General features: G+C 51.2%; 1 protein-coding gene and 1 pseudogene across 1 annotated transcript; one reads left to right on the plus strand and one right to left on the minus strand.

The window, feature by feature from the left end:
• On the plus strand, positions 1–23,483 carry Top1mt (DNA topoisomerase I mitochondrial). Its single transcript, XM_087186653.1, is given in 14 exon segments — positions 1–196; positions 3,648–3,765; positions 8,380–8,502; positions 9,586–9,806; positions 10,733–10,877; positions 11,052–11,195; positions 11,361–11,546; positions 13,611–13,679; positions 13,900–14,014; positions 15,478–15,605; positions 16,125–16,219; positions 20,969–21,169; positions 21,171–21,252; positions 21,255–23,483. Coding segments are annotated over 14 exon segments (1,803 nt in total). The 5' UTR covers positions 1–89; the 3' UTR covers positions 21,324–23,483.
• On the minus strand, positions 4,545–5,596 carry LOC106008319 (MYG1 exonuclease pseudogene; annotated as a pseudogene).
• Positions 23,484–23,702: the final 219 nt, after the last annotated feature.

Consider the following 23,702-nt stretch of genomic DNA (forward strand, 5'->3'; position numbering starts at 1 on the left):
GAACGGGTGGGTGGGTTCCGGAGGGAGGGGTAGGCGGGGCTGGGGCGGGCCCGCCGCCTCGCTTCCCTAGGAGCAGAGTCCCAGAGCGGATGAAGGCTGGCGTGCTGCTGGGGCTGCGCAGGGCTGTGCGCTTGCGGCTCCGGAACATTCCCTGCCGCTGGGCCTCAGAGACCAAGCCAAAGGCCGGCGGAGCTGGGTAAGGCGGGCAAGTGGGCCAGAGCAGAGCGGAGTACGAATCGGGTACTAACCTACAGGAGGGGCGCATGTTCTTCGGTCACCGAACCAAAATCTCCGGTAACTTGAAGGGCAACAGCACCACACCACGTATAGTGATCCGCCGAATCCTGAAACCAAGTCCGGCCCAGGGTGACAGGCCCTGCGCTCCCCGCGCATCCCTGTGGCTATGCCTAGGCCTCTGTGCTGCCTCTTGGGTTTAGAACTAGTCTGAGAGTCTGGATTCTGGGGTTCCTAGCGATTCTCCTACCGTGCCTGCGCTCACTGACCTGGGGTCACAGCTTCCATTGCACAGGTCTCTCGCTTGCCGGCTTGTTATTGGGCCTGGGAATGTGGTTGAGATGCTGCTCTTCCAAGTCCCAGCCTCACTGCCTGCACAGGGAGGTTACCTCAAGAGTCCCTATGGCCAGTGGAGTTTATTGGCTGTCACTTAGTGCTCAGAGCGTGGTGTTTTAGCAGGTGCTCACATTGGTGACAGCCCTCTCTGGGTAGGCTGTCACTACAGCCTCTGCTAATGCAGCTCAGGGCCTCAGGGTGGGTGGGAGGCCACTGCTTCCAGTCCTGCCGGGCTGGGTGGCTATCCAAGATGGTGCTCTTCCCTCCAAAGGTGCAGGCAGATGCTTCAGAAGGAGCAGGGGCGTCTGGTTGCACAGGCGTGTTAAGGGGGCAGGGACTTGCTTCTGATGGCAATGCTTGGTATCCCTGTCTGAAGGGACAGCTAAATGACAGTCACCACAATGCAGCACCTCACACCCTGCTCAGCTGTTGGCCAGCAACTTGTTCAACCTTGATTTCAGTGTCCTTGTCTGGGAAATGGGGGTGCTGGCAGAATCTACCTAGTGGCTTTAGTGACAAACTTGTATAGTCAGCGTTACTGTCAGTTCAAAGATTCATGCTTTTCACATTTCCTCACACTCTGGAGCCGGGATGACTCTTTGGTGGATCTATGAGAAAGCATCTTAGTTTAATTTTTAGTGGCACCTCATGTGCATCCTGCTGTTGGTGCCACCCTGGTATGCTGGAATAAAGTAGGCGGAGCTATTTAATACCATAGAACCTTGAAATAAATGGCACTGTCCCTGTTTGACCTGTGAAGACCTTTGGATTCAGTGGATACCTCCTCCAGTTTTTCAGGTAGTTTCTTTTAGAAATACCTCACACAATTAAACGTATTCCAGGTCTTTCTTGCCTCGAGCAAAGAATTGAATGATACAAGCCAAAAACAGTGCCAAAAGTTTATTTGAAAAGTGAAGGGATAAGGGAAAAGCTGGCTCTACAGAGCAAACTTGACCCAAACAAGAGGAAAGGTGAAAAAGAGCAAAAATAAAAGTGTACCCTGGTCTAGAAGACAGAGTTGCCTACCGTGAAGAGTCACCATAGCAGGTGGTTCCTGGTGTCTGTGTCCTTTTCTGTTGTTCATATCTCATGGGAGCAGCAAGAAATTCAACATATGGGGTCCTGGGAATTACTTGGCACTGTCCTGGGATCTTGTAATTGACAGGTCCTGGTTATTTCCCCAGTCAGCTTTGCAGCACCCTACCTCCCCACCCACCTGTTATACAGGACCCCTTCCTCCCCGCAAGCTTCCAGATTCTGGCCCCTGTGCTGTGAGAACACTTTCGAGGCCAGCTCAATTCTTCACTTCCTGGGTAGGACTCCTGTGCCTGCAGCTTCTGGCCTTAGGGCAAGACTAATGGCTGGCCTGTGGTTCAGGGCCCTGCCCTACCTGCCTTCCTCTCCCAGCATCCCTCAGAGCACTTATACACAGCACAGTTAGTCAAAGAGCTCCTTGATATTATTTTAGAATGTCCTTAAGCCCACCAGTATTTTTGCTTTGTTTTTTGTGGTATGGGGATCAAACCCTGGGGTGTTCCCCAATCCCCACTCTTTTTTTTTTTTGGTACCGGGGATTGAACTTGGGTCCTTGCACTTGTGCAGCAGGCGGTGAAACCACTGAGCTAAATCCCTGGCCCCCCACTCTTTTTTTTTTAGACAGAGTCTTGCTAAGTTTGCCAGGTGGGACTTGAATTTGAGATCCTCTTGCCACAGCCTCCCTCAGTGCTGGGATTATGGGCCTGGACCTGTACCACTCCTGGTTAATCCCACCAGCTTCTTAGAAGCTTGTCAGCTCTGCCCAAATCACCCTCTCTGCTGCTCCTAACCCTCCCTAGTGCTTCTCTGCAGAAAGTTAGAAAGTCCCTTTCAAAATATCGACTGCGGGCTGGGGATTTAGCTCAATGATTCTGCTGCCTGCCTCACAAGCACAAGGTCCCAAGTTCAATCCCCAATACCAAAAAAAAGTCTATTGCTCAGGTCCTTCCCTTCTCATACCACTAGACCTTCCATTCATGGGATACTCATTTGAGGCTACCAGAGCCAGTGAAGGAGGGCTGCCAAGCTCTGAGGACCAGGCATCGGATTGGTCATTATGCCCGGGCAGAAGTGGTTCATCTCTCTTCCTGCCCCCTCCATGTGGTGCACTCTGGCCTTGGTGCTGCTGCTGCCTGTGTTGGGACCCTCCTCTTGCCCATAGTGACAGAGCTGGGCCTCAGGTGGCAGAGAGCCCTGCCTCCAGGCTTCTAGGTGTTTCAGGATCTGGTTCAGCTTATTTCTTCCTTGTAGTTCCTTGGTGTCTGTGTGTCCCTGGGCCTAGCGCAGTGACGGTGACCCAGGGAAGACCTATATGAGCAGATGACGAGCTGAAGCAGGGTTAGGACCTGGTGTGGCCTCACACTGGGTCATGTCCGACTGTCTCTGGGATGAGGTTTTCCTGGGAGAGGATGCCCTGGCCTTGGAAGATCTGGGGACAGAGTGTGTGGGGGGGGTGCCTCACAGGGAACCACCTGGGGAAATACTGTGTTGGTGCTGTCCCTGCCCCACCCCAGAGGCTTCCTGCCTCGGTCCTTGTCCTCAGTTCCCCTCCCCTGCCTCTCCCTTGTGGGACTGCAGGTATGTCCCTGTCCCTGCACCACCTGTGTCCCCCACAACTCCCAGCTCACTGAAGAAAGGGCTCTCCAGTCACAGCCACTCTCGACTTGCCAAGTGAGGTGGCCATGTGGAGGGGTCTGTGGGACCTTGTCAAGTGTTCCAGAGAGTTCTAGGCCAGCTCCAATGCGGCCTTCCTGGAGAGGCTCCTGAGCCTTGGAAAGGAGTGTTCCTGGACCCTTCCACTCACCCAGGCTGGCCAGTCTGTCTTGGCAGCTCCCCATGTGCCAATTCTGGGTGGCACTCCTTGGCAGGATGGCCCTGGACTGCTCTCCTTTGTGGCCTTGTCTTCCTCCTCTGTGAGGTGCAGGTCACAGAGCCCACATGCGAGTGCTTGTGGGGGAGTCAGGGGGTCAACAGAAATCTGACCCTGGCTGGCGCATGTGGGCAGCACTTGGCAGCCGGCCCTCTTCCTGCTGTCTTTTCAGGTGGGAAGAGAAGCGGAGCAAGGACAGAGTGAAGTGGAGGCAGCTGGAACACAGAGGCCCATACTTCGCCCCCGGCTATGAGCCGCTTCCTGAGGGAGTACGCGCTTCTTTTGTGACGGTAGGACTCAAAAGAAAGGCCGTTCCCTCTTGTGCTGGTCACTGCATGCCCACTGTGCCTCTGCTCTACTGTATGGCGTCTGTGCATTGAGACCTACTGGCCTTCCCACAAGTGGGGTACAAGGCTGTCAGCAGTGCGAGGGTCTGCTGGCCGCCCCCAGGGCTGCTGCAGGGGAGCGGGGACATGGGTTGAAGCCTCCAGCGACAGTTGTGTTCACTAGCATCCAGCAGGGCAGGGTAAGCAACCTCTGGTGTCCCAGGCTTCCCTCTGTCCATTTGATCTCCTGAGTCTACCCTGGCTGTGCATATCTGTGCCCAGGACCAATGGTGGGTGAGTGCTGGTGCCTCTATATTCCCCATGGTTTCAGAGTGTGCATGTGCTGTATGTGTCCGAATGTCCATGTGTGTAACAGTTATTTGACTCTGTTGTGTTGCCTGAGTAAGAAATGGAGCCAGTAGTTTCTTTCTTTCTTTCTTTCTTTCTTTCTTTCTTTCTTTCTTTCTTTCTTTCTTTCTTTTTGAGACAGGGTTCTGCTGTGTGTTCTAGGCTGGTCTTAAACTCATTGTGTAGCTCAGGCTGCCCACCATCTCACAGTGATCCTCCTGTCTCAGCTTCCTGAGTGCTGGAATTACAGGCATATGCTACCACACCCAGCAGAACCGGTTGATTATATATGCATTTAGCTGGCTTTAGAGTCAGGACCCCCAGGGACAGCTGGCTAACTGACCACCCCTCATGGAAGTTTCCCCGAGTTCACTGCAGCTGGTGTTGTTTTTTTTTTAAAGATGGAAAAAGTTTGATTGGACTAAAGGATTTGTGGCAGGTACTGAGCACTCGGCCAACATGGCATGGACCATGCTCAATGCACCCTCTTGAGTGCGGTGCCCACCAATAAAGCCACTGGCATGGACAAAGATGCATCCAGGGATTCCATTGACCTGGTCCAGGGCCTCATCCCAAAGCCCCTGCCCTGGCTCTGTAAGGAGAGGGGCTCCATGGGCATGCACTGCTTCCGTCACTGTCCAGCCTTGTCAGTGTAGGTAACAAAAGCAGTGGTCAGACTGCAGATGGGAGAGGTGCTTCTTCCAGGGGCATCTGTCTTTTTTGTCAGTTCCACTGTCTCACCACTTGGGTGCACCTAGAATTGCTGAGCTAGGGCCTCTTTCACCAAGCCCCAGGCTGGCAGCCAACTGTGCTGGTAGCAATTGAGTCTATGCAAAAACTCCTCTTGAGCCAGATCCTTTGCACCCCTGAACCCTGCCTCAGTGTCTTGCTTGGGCTGGTTCCAGGTGGGATTAAGTCCAGCAAGTTGGGGACTCAGATGAGTGGTTAGGGGATATCAAGGCTCCTCCTCCCACTGGGAGATCCCATTGTTCACTGTGTCTGCCTTGTCCATTAAGTTCTCATACATCTTGTCAAACAGCATCTACCATGCTGTCTTCTTCATTAGTGCCCAGCAACTGGGCCAATAGCTTGTCCCCAAAGTACAGATAGTGAGTCCTGCACAGCCTAGCTTGGCCTGCCACAGCTTCCCAGGGACAGTGAACTCAATGTCTCTCTGAGGATTGTACTCACCACCCACATCTACCATGATGTCACGTGAAGTCAATTTTTCTTAACCTGAGTCTTCACAACCCAACCTCTACATCTGGGTACTCTGGCAGAAAGCAAAGCAATGTGCATGCCAAACCCTCCTCATAGTAGAAGGTGCTATTATGGGTCAGTTCGAGATGGTGCCATGAGGTTGCTGCTGGGCCTTTTGTGGGGGTGGGACAGACTCTGGGGTGAACATGCCTGTCAGGTTGGGAGTGGTAAACAGCAGCAGTAGCATCAAGAGACCGCTGTCCCATGTGGCTTTCCCACCTCAGGAGGCAGAAGCACCTTGCGCCTGGCTTTTAAATCACACTGCAGAGTAAGAGGACTGTGTGGACTGGGAGTGAGCCTGTGACCTGTCCTTCATTAGAGGTCTTGGGCTATCTTCAGGAAAGCCTGTGAAGTTGAGCCTGGCAGCTGAAGAGGTCGCTACTTTTTTATGGGAACATGTTGGATCATGAGTATACAACAAAGGAAGTTTTCCAGAACAACTTCTTCAATGACTGGCGAAAGGTCTGCATTACTGGTGGCTGTGGTGGCTGGCTGGGCCCCCCAGGGCCCACAATCCCAATCTCACTGCCATCTCTGCAGCTGTCCAGATGGCAGTACCGGCCATGTTTGCCCAGTCTGACCTATGGTAAGGGAGGCAGAGGGAGCAGAGCCACATCTGCTGTGATCTTGCCCCAGGGCAACTTGAGGACAGAGTCCAGCTCTCAGAAGAGGGAGATTAAAAAAAGAAACAGGGAGATTGAAGGAGGCCAGAAAGGGCAGGGTCTTCCCCCAGAAAATAAACACTCGGTGTGAAGATGAAGGTGGTTGTATTAGGTTTCTGTCTTCTCATTTTTATTTTTTGTGGTCTTGGGTATTGAACCCATGACCTTGCACATGGTAGGCAAGCACTGTACCACTGTATTATATTCCAGACCTCTAAAAACTGAGTTACATGTGAGCCTGGTCTAATCTCCATGTCTATCCTGCCTGCGTTTCATATGTGTCCTCTGGCAAAAGTCCCTGTACTCTGCCCGGGGTTTCTTTCAGTACCTGTGCTTGTCCTTATGCTACTTGTGAAGGATCTCCACAAGTCTGTTATATGAAAGAATACTGTTCACTTGTCCCTGTCCATACTCATCACACTGGGTCATTTTCAGTTTTGGCCATTGTGTTTAAAACTGGTGTGATTCCCCCTTGGGGGTTGATTCATGGACACTTGGAAGATCCCCTCATAGACTTGGGTCACAGGCCACATGTGTGGCCGGCTTACTGAAAACCGCCAGGCTGAGCTGTCTACATGCCTACCACATGTACAAAGGCTCCTACGGTCTGTGACACATCCTGCTGTGGATGTCATTTGCATTTCCCTGATGGCAATGATACAAAGCCTCTTTTTGTGTGGACTTTTATCTATTTAAAAAAATTGAGCCACTTCCCTGTTCTTTCCTAATTTGTAGGAGCTTTTGAAGCATGTCCTGGAGGTAAGCTTTTGCCAGATGTATGTTTAGCAGACTTTTTGCAGTTCGGGCTGGCCTTGAACTTATTATGTAGCCCAGGCTGGCTTCAAACTCACAGGCATCCTCCTGCCTCAGCCTCTGGAGTGCTGAGATTTTAGGCATGCACCCCTATGCCCAGTCGTTTTTGCCTTTTTTTTTTTTTTTTGGTACTGTGAATTGAACTCAGGGACTCCCACTTGTCAGGCAGATGCTGTACCACTGAGCTACATTCCTGGCCCGCTTTTTGACTTTGAATAGAAAATGTTAATTTATCAATTATTCAGTTTATCAATATTTTTATGTCCTATCTATGTTTCTATCAGAGGTATGATTTGCAAACCATTTTCACTCCAGCTGTGGCCTACATTCTTATTCTCCTAAATATCTCTGGGAGAAGTTTTAATATTGTTGAAATCCAGTGTATCATTTTCTTATTATGAATTGTGCTTTCGGTGTTGTAGCTAACAAATCTTTGTTTCTTTTTTTTGGTACCGGGGATCGAACTTGGGTCCTTATGCTTGCACAGCGGGCGGTGAAATCACTGAGCTAAATCCCCGACCCAGAAATCTTTATCTAACCTATGGCCACAAAGATTTTTCTTGAAATTTTCCCCCTAGAAGTTTCACCGTTTTAGGTTTTACTTTTAGGTCTGTCTGCATTTAGATTTTGTTTTGTTTTGTGGTACCCGGAATCAAACTCAGGATCTTGTGTTTGCTAGGCAGGTGCAGTGGCACTGAGCTAAATCCCTTGTCCATTGTTGGTTTGTTTTTTTTTTTTTGGTACCGGGGATCGAACTTGGGTCCTTTTGCTTGCGTAGCAGTGGCAAAACCACTGAGCTAAATCCTCGGCCCCTGCCCATTGTTTTTTTGAGACAGAGTCTTGCTATGTGCTTCAGGCTGGCCTTGAACTCACCATGTAGCCCAAGCTGGCCTGGAACTGGTGGCAGTTCTCCTGTCTTAGCCTCCTGAGTGCTGAGATTTTATGTCTGCACCACCATACTCAGCTCTAGAGGGGTCTTTTTCAACTGGAGTGTGGTGTGGGATGCAGGTGTCCTTACCTGAGGAAGGAAGTGGTGTTTGTGATGTCAGTAATTTCCTGCAGGCACCAGGCTCAGAGGATGCATGTCAGGGTCTTTGAATCTGAAGGGCTATGCTGAGGATACATCCTATTCCTAACAGTTCTTGTCAGTCCTGAGTGTGCTCTGTGTGCAAGTACCCAATCTTTGTATGGGGGCTGAGGGTTTGGTGCTAATCCCAGCCAGGCAAGGCCATGTGGCTTATTCAGAGCACTCCTGGGAGGAAGCACTAGGACCTCAACTCACCACTCTCCACCTGAGCCTCTGGCCTGACAGGTACTAGATAGAGGCTGATGGTCAGGTGAAGTGGCCTTAGCATTCTCTGTCCACAGTCCAATGCCCCTGCTTCTGTGATGTCATGGCAGCCCTGTGGAATAGGCTCCCAGCCTGGGGTTCCCCATGCCACAGAAACTTGCCTGTATCACATATGCTGAGAGCACATGCTTCTGTTTGGTACAGGAACTGACAGTAGAAGAGAGATGCCTCATCAAGCACCTGGACAAATGTGACTTCACGGAGATCCACAGGCACTTCGTAGACAAAGCTGTGGCATGGCGAGCCCTCCCCAGGGAGGAGAAGCAGGTTGGGCTGCTTGGAGCACTGTGCAAGGAGTGGAAGTGGCTGGTGGGGGTGAGTGTAGCCAGGGCCAAGTGAAGGCAAAAGGTGTCAGGGAACCCCCTAAAAAGCCCCTCTGGTTGAGAGGCCCTTAGAAGATGTGGGCAGGCCTGGGCCCTGTTTCATCAAGTTCTGGACACTTTAGACACCTCTTTTTTTTTTTTTTGGTACTGGGGATCGAACTTGGGTCCTTGTGCTTGTGCAGCAGGCGGTGAAACCACTGAGCTAAATCCCCGGCCCTTTTTTTCTTTTTTAAATTTGCTTTTTATTTTTTTTTCCATTAAGTTTATTGGTACATTTTAGGTATACAATACAGTTACATTCATCATTGGGAACTTGTACCTTTACATGGTGTATCTTGGTTCTTATTTTTTCCCCATTCCCCTGCCCTCCCTTCACCCCCTCCACCCTTCCCTATTTACCAAGACTTTGTTTCCATTTTTTCCTTTTCTTACATTTTTTCCTTTCCCTTCTTTCCTCTCCCCTACCCCTCCCACTTCCCCTACTCCTTTAGACCTTTTCTTCCTATTTTTACATTATCAATTATACATTTTGATCCTTATTTACAGTTTAGTTTTTCACACCAGAGAAACTATTCGGTATTTACACCTGTGTGTCCTATTGAGACACTTTTAAATGTACTCAAAATGTAGGTCCATTTTCCCAGAGCATGCTTGAACATATATGCAGTGTTTGAAATGTCATGAGCAGTATGGACTATGGCAAGACTGTAGAGCACGATCGGTCTCATAGTGCTTCCTAATACATGTGCCTTTGAGTTAGGAGAAACCTGTTATTTCTTATATATCAACTTTGCAGGCCCTCCTAGGGAAGGGTCATCCCTCTCCTCAGCCAGTGGCTGCAGGGGATTTGAGTTTATTCTAGAATCTGCCTAGCTTTCCTCCCACTGTGAGGACACACACTGTCTGTGAGGCTGTAAGTGGTTTAGCTGCAGGGAAGGAGAGGCAGGTCCTGGGTTCATACAGGGGACTTACATGTTGGTTCTGTTCTCTTCACTTCTAATATCTGTGTTCTCTTTTATTAACTCAGAAGCTCAAAGAAGAGGCAGAAAAACTTGAGCAAGAGTTTGGCTACTGTATTTTAGATGGCTACCTAGAAAAAATAGGCAATTTCAAGGCAGAGCCGCCTGGGCTGTTCTGTGGCTGTGGTGACCATCCAAAGATGGGGATGCTGAAGAGGAGAATCAGACCGGAAGATGTGGTCATCAACTGCAGCAAGTGCGCAGATCAGGCTGCCAGGCTGAGCTGGAGGTGTGCGCTGGGTCTGGGCTGGGTTGAGCCTGTTCGTGCTTGACTTGGCCACCTGGCGAGGCGATCTTTGTCCTTCGAGTCTTCTGGAACTAGGGCATATCACATGACATGCAGCTGGTAACACCACACACCATTCCCACGTACCACAGTACCCATGGGGCTCTGAGGGCTACAGGTGTCCCAGGCAGTGCCTGGCTGTGAGCAGGGCCACTCTACACCAGTGAGAATTCTCTGTGCTTTGCTGGGTTGAGATTTTTCCCACCCAGGAAGTGTCTTACACATTTTCAACACTTTTTTCATATTCAGATTATCCATATAGTAATAGTGGACCATGGCAAGAATTCTGTTCCTGGACTAGAGATTTAGCTCAGTGGTTCCATTGCCTGCCTCACAAGTGCAAGGACCCAAGTTAGATCCCTGGTACCAAAAAAAAAAAAAAAAAAAATTCTGCTGGTGCTGTATCACCGTGTTACTTAAGGCTGTGTAGGCTGGGTGCCTGGACCCAGGCTGCCTGAGCAGCCGCAGGTGGCCAGGCTGGTGCAGCGCAGCCATGTGGTCTGTTAAGTCTTGAGTAGCAGATCTGGTTGTTTTGCCGGGTGGCACCCAGTTTCTGGTGTGACCCTGGTCCTTTTTTTTTTTTTTTTTTTTTTAAACCGGGGATCGAACTTGGGTCCTCGCGCTTGCAAGGCAGGCGGTGGAGCCACTGAGCTAAATCCCTGGCCCAACCCTGGTCTTCATGTGTACACAGAGGGTAGGCTGGGCAGCTGCAGGCTGCAGGCTGTTCCTGAGGCTGTCCCAGATCAGGAGCCCTGCCACTGGCCATGGCCATTGGCCACAGTGTGGGGCAGCTGCCTAGAGAGCTTGCTTTTCTCACATTTCAGAGAATAAAGGCTTTAAAGGATGTTTGGGTAACTGTTTTATTGCAGGGACTCAAAGATCCCTGAGCCCCCAGCAGGTCATCAGTGGAAAGAGGTGCGTTCAGATAAGACAGTCACATGGCTGGCGGCGTGGACCGAGAATGTCCAGAATTCCATCAAGTACATCATGCTGAACCCTAGCTCCAAGCTGAAGGTGAGGACATGTGACCCTCTAGGACATCCCCGAAGAGTGCTGGCGGGCCCCTCAGCCATGCTCTGCAAATAAGGCAAATGTGGGAGCAGCCCCAGTTTTCCAGTTCAGCCTTTTGAGTCCATTGTGTTACAGAAATATGGAGAGATTCCTTCACTATTTACTCTTTTCACTCAGAGGGAAAAAGATTGGCAAAAGTATGAGATAGCTCGACAGCTGAAGAGGGTTGTAAATGAGATCCGCTCTCAATAGCGCACCGGCTGGAAGTCACAAGTAATGAAGAAAAGACAGCGGGGTGTGGCCCTTTATTTCATTGATAAGGTATACGTTAGTGTGGGGACCTTGTTGGCCAGACAGGGGTGATGGTAGCCGCTGTCTAGAGCTGGAGCCTCGGTCAGATAGAGGGGTGTGCATGTGCACAGGCTTGTGTGTGTGTGTGTGTGTTTGTGTGTGTGTGCACCCTGATTGGTCTCCACCCTGGTCCAGTTGGCGCTGCGAACCGGAAATGAGAAGGAGGAGGGTGAAACGGCCGACACAGTGGGCTGCTGCTCTCTCCAAGTGGAGCATGTCCGACTACATGTGGATGCTAATGGCCACAAGCACGTTGTGGAGTTAGACTTCCTGGGAAAGGACTCGATCTGATACTATAACCGTGTGTCAGTGGAAAAGCCTGTGAGTACCTTCTGTGGCCTTCCCTGTCCATGTGACCACACTGCCCTGTCCTGGTGTCTGTCAGGTGTGGAGGAGCTGCAAGGGGAGGTGTGGCCTGCCTGCTGGTCTCCCTAAGGCTGGGAGAGGCCCATCTTATAGTGGGCAGCGTCCTCCCTGTGCACAGCTAGGTGGCTTATAACAACAGATGTTTATTGTCTCAGTTCAGGAGGCCAGAAGTCCAAGAGTGGGTGGTGATGGGTGCTTTCTTGGGGCTCAGGGAGAATCTACTCCTTGGCCTCTCTAATTCTGGTGGTGGCCATTGATCCTCAGTGCCCTGGTTTTGGCTCATGCTCATGTCTGCCTCTGTCACATGAAAGCCTCTTCTCCCTGTGTCTCTGTGTTTCTTCTGTTTTCAGACACTCCTATTGGGTTTAGGGCCTACATTATACTACTGTGACCTCATATTAACAGTTATACCTGCAGCCACCCTACCTCTGCATAAAGTCTCATTCTGGGGTCCCAGGAAGGACATGAGTTTGGAGATTGTGCTCACTCAGTGTATCTAGGAAAGGTCTCCCAGTCTGCTGGGACTCTGGCTATAGCCTGGTACCTTCTACTGTAAAGGATGCAGATGGGTTGAGCCTGCTGGGGGACATCATGCCAGTATCTGAGGGATGACTAAAGTGTGGAAGACCTGAGGGACTTCCTGGTCTGCAGATCAATTCCAATGAGCAGAATTTAGAACCTGGTGAGCACTGTTGCCCTCTGGAATGGCTGTTCTGTTGGGTGATAGTGTTTCCTCTCCACGTGGGCATCACATCCTACTGATGTTAAATAGATCCACATACCAGCTGCTCACTCCTCACAAGCAGCAATGTAGCCCAGCCTTGGGATGTTTGGAGAGGTGTCCAGTGCACTGTATGGCCAGCTGGGTCACTCCAGGGCCGCCAGCATGGCTCTCCTGCAGGGTGGTGAGCTTGAAGTCTGTCCTATGGAGCAAGTCATTAGGAAACAGAAATTGAAGCCAACAAAACAGGAAAGAGGCAAGGGATGGGGTCTCCCCAAGTGGAGAGTATCAGGCAGCTGTGAAAAAGATACTGGAGAGCTGGGTGTGCTGGCTCATGGCTGTAATCCCAGCTCCCCAAAAGACTGAGGTGGGAGGAGATAGTTCACGGCTAGCTAGCCTGGGCAACATGGCAAGACCCTGTCTGAAAAAGAAAAAATTTTTTTTTAAGAGAAGAAACAACATATGATATAATGAAAAAATAGGATATAAAACTCTCATATGCATCACCAGTGTGAAAACTAATGTGGAGAGAAAGGCTATGAAGAAGAAAGGTTGGGGAAACAGTGTGCTCAGAACTCGGCAGCATGGCCGGGCCCTGGACCACCTCAGCCTAGCAGCATTCTCCTGGGAGGCGGCTGTAGGATGGTTCTTCCACTCAGTGTCATCAAGACTGACTCGCACTGCACAGCAGCAATGGAAAGTACCTGGCCTCCCACCAGTCTCCTGCTGTCCCTCCAAGGGAGGTGCAGGCTGCTGTGCGGACACTGGAGAGAGCAGTGGAGGCCACAGAACTGAAGCCCACTGAGCCAAAGTCCAGCTTGACTCCCTTAGGAGGACGTACGGACAAAACCATGGGAGAGGCAGGTGCACCTGGGCAGTATCCTCTTAGGGTTGGTCTGTTCAGGAGGAACTGAGCACTCCCTCCTGAAAGTGAAAAGAGCAGAGACTGGACACAGATCTGATGGTCTCCTGAGGTCCTGTGACATCAGGTGAGACTGACCTGGTAGAAGCCTAGTGTTGGTGACTAAGGAGGGAGCTGGGGTTCCCTGCCTGCCAAGTTCACCCAGTTTGTAGTTTGTAGTTTGCATTAGCAGTCACCACAGCAGGGCCAAGGCATGAGGGATGAAGATGCAACTAACCCTTGGTGAGTGGGCCTGGCACTGCACTGGGACTGCCTCCCTTCAAGTCCTGATGTGTCCTCTTGCCTGTCTTCATGAGGCTCCTGTCTGTATCTGCCAGCATTGGCCTCGTGAGTCTTTTCTGCTTATGGCTCTGGGTTCAACTCTCCTCTCTTTCAGGTGTTTCAGAACTTACAGCTGTTCATGAAGAACAAGGAGCCTGGGGACGACCTCTTTGACAAACTGACTGTAAGCCTGCTTGCATTTTCCAAGCGTTTGTGGACAGCAGGGACCAGGGAACAGAGTGGCAGGGCTGAGTCTAGCTCCTCCTTGTCCCCAACCAGGCCCTGGTGGTTTCTTTTCTGACCCAGCAGCTAAAGTTCCTTTGCCTGCTGGCTCTGGAAAGTCAGGTGTGCCCTGGGGAGATCTTGGGAAGCTGTGTTGATAGGGGGCCATCTCCTCCCACCAGACTTCCAGCCTGAACAAGCACCTGCAGGACTCGATGGATGGGCTGACAGCCAAGGTGTTCTGAACCTACAATGCCTCTACTGTCCTCTAGAAACAGCTGCGGGTGGTGACCAGAGGTGAGCAGGGCCCTAGCCCTCTCGTGAGTGAGCGCCGGGGAGCTTATCCTTGTGCCTGGGCGGTGCCTCAGGTGTACAGCCTGTCTTGGGTGAATTGAGGGACAGCTGGGTGTGGCTGCCTGCTAGGTGGAAGGTTACGTGTGGCCCGCATGGAGAGATCAGGGTGAGGCTGCCCTCCTGCTCAGCCCTGTCTTCCCGTCACTCATCACTCCCCGGCCTTATCTCTGGTCTCAGTTCTTGAAGGTTTTTCTTTTCTTTTTTGGTACCGGGGATCGAACTCGGGTCCTTGTGCACGAAACCACTGAGCTAAATCCCCGGGCCCTCTTGAAGGTTCTTCACAGGCCTCTGCACTATCCTTCCCCACCACACGGCTGCCCCAGGGCCTGACCTCTGGGTCTCCAGCCCAGTACCTCAGCCTCACCTCGTCATGCTGCTGCCAGCCTAGGACCTGCATTTCTACTCCACTACTTAGATGCACAGAGGGGGCAAACTGTGCCTGGTATCTGCCCCTTCCCCTTCCTCCATCACAGCGGAGGTATCATGGGCCATGTCCACCACCCACACCTGTTACCTATCTCACCAGTTCCCCGGGGCAGGCTTGCTGAGGAGATGTGAGGCCATTTGGATGTGGTGTGAACTCAGAACTGTTGGATCCAAGCTGTCCCCACCATACCCCGAGCAGTGGTGGAGAATGACTAACTCGAGCCCAGTGGGCCACGTGACCCTGGGGACTTCCCTGGAGAGTCAGGGCAGGTTCCACTGGTGTCCAGATGGGAGAGTCCCAGGCAGAGGAAAACCCCTTAGAGGGCCAGAGACCCTGGAGCAGGGCATCCTGGCAGACCAGGCCCATTTCCAGAGGTGTCTGTGGAACTGGCTGCCCTGGTCTGGGGATGCCTAGACCTGGCGGGAGGCATGTGAGAACAAGTGTCCACTTGGACAGGTGACTTGGGGAGGGACCTAAGCACCCTGAGCCTCAGTTTCCTGGTGCAAACACAGAAGTAATGGTGGTGTTGCCAGGTGAAGCCAGGTGCTAGGTGCACTGTGCCCTGGCGATAGTCTTCTGTGCAGTTATGGGGGTCCCCAAGCGAGGACCAGGACTGTGCTGCATGGATGGATGCTTGGCTTTTCCCTTCCTTGGAGCCCTCTGTGCTGCCAGGCCCTAGACCAGCCTAGAGATTAGGATTGCTCAGGGGTGGCCTGATCTGCTCCTCCTGCAGCTCTACCAGTAGGACAGAGCTGGATCCCCCAGGGAGCTGGGGGCTTCTGGGTGCCTTCGCACCTTCCAAGCCTGCTACTGAGGTTAAACCATGGGTTCATGGGCCCACCTTGGATAGGTCCCTGAGCCTTGACCCTCAGTCTCCTCTCCCAGGAGGTCCTTCTGAGAGGTGGGAGGAGCCTCAGTTTGCAAGGGGTTCAGAAAGCCTGGCCATGTAGGAATGACATTTGCTGCTGATTTTGCTTAGCTGAAGACAGTATAGCCACCAAGATCTTAGCTTACAATCGGGCGAACCGGGTGGTGGCCATCTACCGCGGCCATCAGCAAGCAATTCCCAAGACCTTTGAGAAGTCAATGCGGAATCTACGGACAAAGGTGGGAGACCCTGCCAGCCCCTGTCATACTATTCACCATCACTGATGCGATGAGCCCGTCCACAGTGGACATAGGGGCAATGTGACAGGCAGAGGTACTTCAGCAGGCTGGTGTGGGGGGATTGAGGCTGCCAGGGGCCAGGTCCTGGTCAGGAGGTGGATGTTCCTGCCCAAGAACCCAACACCTTGGTGCAAACTGGCTCAGCTCAGGCTAGAGTTGTCCTGGCATTGCCTCTGGCCTCCCTATCGGGACACAGCCTTCCTTCATCCTGGTCTATCCGGGAAGACTGAGAGGCAGAGCACTGGGGAGTTTGGTAGGTTTGTGGCTAGAGCAGGTGATACCTTCAGGCCTGAGGGGTCTTTTGGCCTCGCCCTACCCTCGGCCCAGCCGCAGTACAGGGCCCTTCTCTCAGGCTGCTCTGTGTTGGTGGCATCATTTGGCCCACAGCTGTGATGGCATTCCCTGGGTAGGGCTGGGTGGAACAGGAGCAGCCCTGCTTAGCTTCCTTTTTCTTCACAGATCCAGGCAAAGAAGACTCAGGTAGCTGAGGCCCAGGGTGAGCTGAGGAAGGCTGAGGTCGACCACAGAATCAAAGGGGATGGCAAGTCCACAAGGTGTGTGTGGGCCTGCTTCCTTGAAGACCCCAAGGGCCAGCCTATCCAACCTGAATGTGCTTGGCTTTGGCCTTGAGCTTTCCTATGGACAATCTTATTTTCCTAGTCAATTGTCATTTTATGGTTTTTTAAAAATTCAAGCTACAATACTGAGGATGAAAGCAAGATAGTATGGAGCTGCAGGCCTTGTGTCACAGGCCTGGAGGGTGACTGGCTCCTCTAGGCTTTGGCTTCCTTCTTTTCCTCTTATATTTCATCCAGGCTATAAGCCTATTGATTGGTGCCACCCACACCCATGGTGGGGCTTCCCACCACACACCCAGAACTACAGTAAACTAATAATTTAATTATCACACCCTTAATCCACATTCATACACCCTAGATCCAGCCACCTCCGAAAAGCCCCCCCTATGAGTGCATGAGGCTTTAGAGGGGGGCATCTAGATACAAGCCATGACTTCTGATAACTCCATGGTCATCAGTTCAAGAGGATATTCCAGTTTGCATAGCAGGTGCACCAGCTCAGGTTCCCATCAGTGCTGTGTGAGGTTCTGAGGTCTCCATGTCCTTGCCAATGCTTCAGATGTGTCCCTTTTTGTTCTTTTGTTTTTGGTGTGTGTGTGTTGCTAGAAAGAACCCAGGGGCTGGTCTACCACTGAGCTATATACTCCAGCCCCTTTTTAATTTTTATTTTGAAATAGGGTCTTGCTAAATTGCCCAGCTAGCCTCAAACTTGCAAACTTTCTGGCTTAACCTTTGGAGCAGATAGGATTATAGGCATGTGTTACCATATCTAGCTAGTCCCTTGTTTTGATTATTCCTGGTGTGTGTGAGGTAGCATCTCCTTGTGGTTTTGATTTCCATTTCTCTGATGACTAATGATGCTGTATTAGTTGGGGTTTTCCAGAACCAACAGAACATTAGATTAGCTTACATGATCAGAGGCTGCATAGTCCACAATGGCATCAGTGTGCTAGAGAGCTGGGAAAAGCAGTAGCTGCTCAGTCTAGAGAGCTGGAAGCCTCAGAACAAGAGACCAGGGATGTAGCCCCTGTCCAAGGCTGAAAGCCTGGAAGCTCCCTGAGAGCTGCTGGTGTGACCCCATACCCAAAGGCTGAAGCTGGAGTCTGGTGTCTGCAGGCGATGACAGCTTCAAACAAACAAACCACCCACTGAAGAAAAATGTACTGGACGGTACCCTCACATTCATGGCCGGGCTTCCACTCAGCCTGCTGACCCACATGCCATTCATCTCTGCAGACACCTTCACAGACACACCCAGAATTGCTAGGCCTTTCTCAGTTTAATCAAGTTGACAGTCAAGATTAACTGTCTCAGAGCTTCTTTTCAGGTGCCTCTTGGGCATTTGCTTTTTGTTTTTGGGGTCTTTATTTTTATTTTTTTTTACTAGTACATGTTTGTAGTACATAATTATTATTTTCCTCGTGGGAAGTTAGTACATGTAGATAACACATCTTAATTCTTTTTTTTTTTTTTTTGGTTCCAGGGATTGAACTCAGGACCTTGGGCTTGCAAAGCAGGCGGCGGAACCACTGAGCTAAATCCCCAGCCCCACATCTTAATTCTTTCTTCATCCTTGTTCCTCCTCCCTCCTCTTCTCTTTTTTTTTTTTTTACATATAAACACAAATAACATTTTAATAAAAAACTGTTCACTCTAAAGCAAAACAAAACAATTTTACATGTATTAAATGTTTGCAAGTCTCCTCATTATTAAGTAGCTCCTTCTAAAAGTGGCTCACCAAATAAACATTACTGGGTTCTGGGTTGCTTGCTTCTCCTTAGGGAGTTAGATTCCAGGTTCTTCTCTCGAACAAAGAACTGAATTAAATGAAACAATGGCAAAGTTTATTCGAAAAAGTAAAAGTGAAGAGTGAAGGAGAAACTGGCTCTGCGGAGGAAGTTTGGGATGAGTAGAAGAGAAAAAATCAAGACAAAAGAACACCCTGGAGGATACAGGGAGGGATAGCATGAGGAAAGCCACAATAGTTCCTCCTCCCATCTTAGTCCCTTTCCTTCCCTTTTCCAGAAGATCTACCTCCCTACTTCCTATTATCTATCTCATATTTTGCTCTTTATTTTCATTTTGGATTTCTTAGAGAAATCATGATATTTAAGCTTTGTGTCTGAGTTATTTTGCTTAACATTATGGTCTCAAGGTGCATCCCAATGACTCAAGTTTACCCTTTATGGCAGAGTCGTATTCCATTATGTATGAATACCACATTTTCTTTATCCATTCACCTGTTGCTGGACATATAAGCTTCTTCCAAGATTTAGCTATCATGAGTTGTGCTGCTATAAATGGGTTGGATGTATCACTATATATCTTTATCTCGTTTGTCTTTGTTTTTTTTGGTACCAGGGATAGAACTCAGGTCCTTGAGCTTGCAAGGCAGGGGCCATAGTCACTGAGCTAAATCCTCAGCCCTCTTGTTTGTCTTTGGAGGAGAATGTTTATTCTAGTCATTGGTCCATGATTCAGCTGGGTGAGTCCCTACTGATGAGTGGTAAGAGCTGGATATGGTCCCTTGTCAGATGTGTGGTCTGTAGACATCTTCCACTTGGCAGTGTTCTCATTTTCCTGCTGATGTCTTCTGAAGCACAGCATTTAAGAAAAACAAATTGTGGGTTCATTTGTAGACTTTAGTTCCTTTAATTTATCTACATCCCATGCCCCATGGCTTAGTCCTTACTGAATTGGGAGATCAGTGTGAGCCCTCCAACTTCGGTTTTCTCTTTAAAGATTGGCTTGTCTATTTCCACATGAATTTTACAATTTGTCAGTTTCAGCAGTGAAGCCATCTGGGATTCTACTGTTAGCACTTCAATTGTGTCAACCTTAAATATGAGGTCTGTTACCTGAGTCAGCAAAGTTTCATAGTTTTTCAGAAAGTTTTGTCTTTTCTTTTTGGTTAGATTTATTATTTCATTTTCTATGTGGTTATAAGTGTAACTGGTTTCTTCTTTCTTTTTCTTCCTTTTTTTCTTTTTTTTTTTTTCTTTTGGTACTAGGGATTGAACCTGGGGCCTGCACATTAAGCTATATCCTCAACATTTTCTGTTTATTATTTTGAGACAAAGTCTTGCTAAGTTCCCCAGGGTGGGCTCCAACTTGCAGTCCTCCTGCCTCAACCTCGCAGAGTGCTACAATTACAGGCATGAGCTACCATGCCTAGTTGCCCTCTTCCATTTTTGGTTGTTCATTGGTAGTTTTGCTAGGGGTCTCCAAGGCCTCCCAGGTTCAGTGGCTCAGAGGGGTCACAGGTCTCAGTATATAGTTGTACTCACGGCCAAGGGTTATTACAGTAGAGGACACAGAGTGAAAGCAGTGAAGAGAGGTGCTGGGTGGGATGGAGAGGCAGCAGGTGCACTGTCTGGGCCTCTCCTTGTGCCCTGGGCACTCAGTGTAGTTAAACGACAGTCCTATAAACCTGGGAGCATCAGAGATCTCTGATTCCCTCCCTGCACCCAAGTTCTGGGATGCTTTTCCTTCTTTGTTACAAAATCCATGTTCACATCCAGTGATCCTGACTCTACTTCTCTTCAGATGTCTTTTTTTCTTATCTAGACCCTGCAAGAGGGACAAAAGCATTTTCACAGGAAAATGTAACCAGAAGGACAGGCTGTGTCTAGGATGGTACAGAGTGAAATCCTGAATCTCCCAGATGTTCTAGAAGGGCTCCTGTAACGTTCCCTAGCTCTCTCTTTCTGGTCATTTATGCAGAGCACAGTCCCACTGGTTGCATCTGGCAGCCACACCACCTCCTGAGGGGAAGGCAGGGCCCAGGCTCTGAGTCTGAGGCTGAAAACAGATCCCATCCAGCTGGCTGAAGTCAATCAGCGAGCTCCAGAGGCCTCAGGCCTTCCACTGTTGGGCCCACACCGTGGCAATGTTTCTTTTGGTCAGAAATACATAGCGCTGGCTCCTGATCTTCCACAGCTGTCAGAGTAGGCCCTTCCCCAGGGTGTCTGCCAGTGCCCAGGCAGCAGCCATGAGTGGTCCACAGTTGGCACTCTGAGGAGCTGCATGGCTCAGTTGGGCCAGGCCAGCCAGTTAGGATCTGGGAGTTCAGAGTTCCAGGTAGACCTGTTCTGCAGATCCTAAGCCCTTGCTGCCTTGGCCATTTTAGAGTCAGAATTGACATGCTCAGAAATACACACCAGATGGGAAAAGCCCAGCCGAGACCTGGGGCTCAGTCACTCATGAGCTCACTGTCACACATTCATACATCCTGGCACCCTGCCAAACTTGTTTATAAGTGACAGCTGTTCTTTAGCTATGTAGCCCAGGCTGGCCTTGAACTCACGGAAATCCTCCTGTCTTGGCCTCCCGAGTGCTGGGACTATAGGCATGCACCTGGCCTACTTGGCCATAGACAAGAAGGAGAACTTGGCAACTGTCTCCTGCATTAGGCATCTCCCTCACTTTTACCTTCTGAGGAGCCCACCTATGTTCTCCCCTTCCTCCTGTGGCTCAGTAGTGTCCGTTCTGGGTCTGAGTCCACTTCGAAGCTGATGGCTGGACAGGTTGGGCTTGGGTTTTAGTCTTTGATCCTGACAAGACACCTGACCTCACACAGTCCCTGGGGAGGTTGATGATGACCAGGGAAGGTCATGGGCAGAGCATGGATGGGAAACATGGGGCAGAGAAGGCAGCAGTGGCTAGGAGCGTGGTCTCCATGCCACTGTACCAGCATAGCACCTATGCCCCCTTCTCTTCGGCCAGCATCCTGGAAAAGAAGCAGAGGCTGCTGCGAAAGCTGGAGGAGCAGCTGGTCCACTTGAGTACCCGGGCCATAGACAAGGAGGAGAACAAGCAGGTGGCCCTGGGCGCATCCAAGCTCAACTACCTGGACCCCAGAATCAGCACTGCCTGGTATGTCAGCCTGTCCTGGGTTCCTTGTGGTAGGCAAAGTCCTTTTTCTGACAGACCTGCCTGACCAGGTGTCCCTGATGTTGAGTTCAATGCCCTGGGTCCTCCCTTCCCTGAGCTTTGGGATAGTTTGGGGTTGGGGACCAGCAGTGGCCTGGAACATGAAGGCAGGTGGGTGCTCAGCCTGACCACTGGGAGGAGGAGGTGACCAGGCCAGAGGGTCCCCAGAGCACCTCACAAGATGGCTGTGGGCTGCAGCAGGTATGAGATCTCCCTGACACTGGGAGGGATGCTGCTGGGCCGGGTGCCCACACAGGGTCTCTGGTCTCCCTGCTCCCTGGCTTTGGAGGTGGATGCATTGTGGGGCTGATACCCAACCCCCAGGCTAACAATGTCCCTCCAGGTGTGAGCGGTTTGGGGTTCCTATGGAAAAAATTTACAACAAGACGCAGAGAGAAAAGTTCGCCTGGGCCCTTGACATGGCAGGTGAAGACTGAATTCCGAATGCCTCTGCCTCCACTGGAATTTTGCCTGTGGTTCATTTACTAGTTGAGCAAGATTGGGGAGTTTTGTACAATAAAATATTCTGCAAGGTAGATGGCGCTGTGATCTAGATCAAAGGCCCTTACAGAAGCCCTGTCCTAGGAAGTGGCCTGGCTTGTTGTCTGGCTCATCCTGTGGTGTCCCAGCTCCGCCTTCAGACCCACGGATCCTGCATGAGGAAAGAGCAGAGACTGGAAACTCTGCAGGCCGAGGCTGGGCCCTGTCTTCACACGCCACTTCTGCAGAAGCAAATGCTGCCTCGTGGCTGCACCCGGCGGTCATTTCTTAGTCCCTGTCTCATGAAAGCTCTCCAGAGCCTTATTTTATGGTGCTGGGGATGGAGCCCAGGGTCTCACATGAGCATGCTGTGTTTTCCAGCCTGGGCAACACAGGGAGATCCCATCTCAAGAAAATATTGTTATTTAACGGGCTAGTTCCTTTCTAATCTCTTTGCACTTTTTTTGGTTGGTCAGGGTCTGGCTTTGTTGCCCTGAGTGTCTGGTCTCAGACTGCTGGTCTCAAGTGATCCTATCTCAGCCTCTCCCCTGTGACCCTCTCCTCCCACGGCTTCTGCACGAAGGGTGGACCGCACGCAGGTTTTCCAAGCAGGGGGCTTTATTGTTTTCCTCGCTGTCTACAGGATGAGAACACAGGCCGCCAAATGCCTCTCTCCCGTGCTCACTCGGAGCCGTGCGCCAGCTGGTGCTGCAGGAGGTGGGAGCTGAGGTGGAAAGCGTGGCCACACTCCACAGCAGAAGGGCTTCTCGCCCGTGTGAACCCGGCAGTGCCGGAAGAACCCGGACAGTGCGCGGAAGGCGCAGAAGGTCCACACTTACGGCACTCAAGGGGCTTCTCCCCAGTGTGGATGCGGTGGTGCTCGCGGAGGAAAGACTTCGGCTGAAGGTGCGGCCACAGTCCCAGCAGGCGAAGAGCCGCTCCCCTGTGCGCACACTGGTGCTTCAGGAGGTTGGAGCTCTGACCGAAGGCCTGGCCGCACTCCCAGCAGGCATTCGAATGGGTTCTCTGCCTGGTGCGTTCTGCGGTGCCGGAGGACGTTGCAGCTGTGGACGAAGGTCCTGCCGCGGTTGCTTGCTGCACGCATACAATCGCTCGCCAGTGTGGATGCGGTGGTGCTTCACGGCGTCAGAACGCTGACCAAAGGCCTTTGCCGCATTCAGTGCACTCGAAGGGCCTCTCTCCCGCATGCACTCGCTGGTGCCGGATGAGGTTGAAGCTCTGGCCGAAGGCCTTGCCGCACTCCTGGCACACGTAGGGCCGCTCTCCGCTGTGGCTCCTCTGGTGCCGGATCACATGCGCACTGTGGATGAAGGCTTTCCCACAGTCATTGCACGCGAATGGCTTCTGCCCCAAGTGCGTGCTCTGGGCTTCATCACTTCCGAGGAGCACTTGAAGCTCTGGCCACCGGTGTCACACAGGTAAGGGTGCCCTTGGGCCGGGCCTAAGTTCCAAGCTACTTCTGGCCTGAGCGCACTGCACCCACCGCCATTCTGCCCTTCAGTTCCCTCCTCTCTGGGCCTCTTTAGGCCCCCCCCCCCCCCGCCCCGGAAGACCCCTGGAGTGGCTCAGGCACCGCCTCTCCACTGCTTCCTCCTGCTGGAATTTTCTGCTAGGTGCTCTGTACTGCCCAGCCAGCAGCTGGGGTGGTACAAACAGCAACCTGGCCACTCTGTGCATCTGCCGGAAAGCGACATCAGGCACACTCAGTTTTAGACACCAGAAAACCGTCACATAATGCAGTGCTACATGTGAATCTGCCAAGCTATGGTCAGGACAGAGGAGTAAGAATAAAGTCACTCCCAGTGGATGCCTGTTATTTTGTTGCCTGGTTCCTACTCTGCTTCCCACCCCACTTCGTGAAACTTGTCTTCACAGGTGTGGACAAGGGACCAGAGTGGGCTGAGGGAAATCCTTCACTGTGACTTCAGAAGTAAGCAGAGTTCCCAACCTTGGCCCAGGAGTGGAGGGGACAGACAGACTCAGGGCATGTTCTTATCTACGCTTGTGACCTGGAAAGTGCTGGAAA

This window comes from Heterocephalus glaber, unplaced genomic scaffold (assembly GCF_053883595.1).
Source record: "Heterocephalus glaber isolate CG9 unplaced genomic scaffold, H.glaber_assembly_v1.0 deba00000281, whole genome shotgun sequence".
Classification (NCBI taxonomy): Eukaryota; Metazoa; Chordata; class Mammalia; order Rodentia; family Bathyergidae; genus Heterocephalus; species Heterocephalus glaber.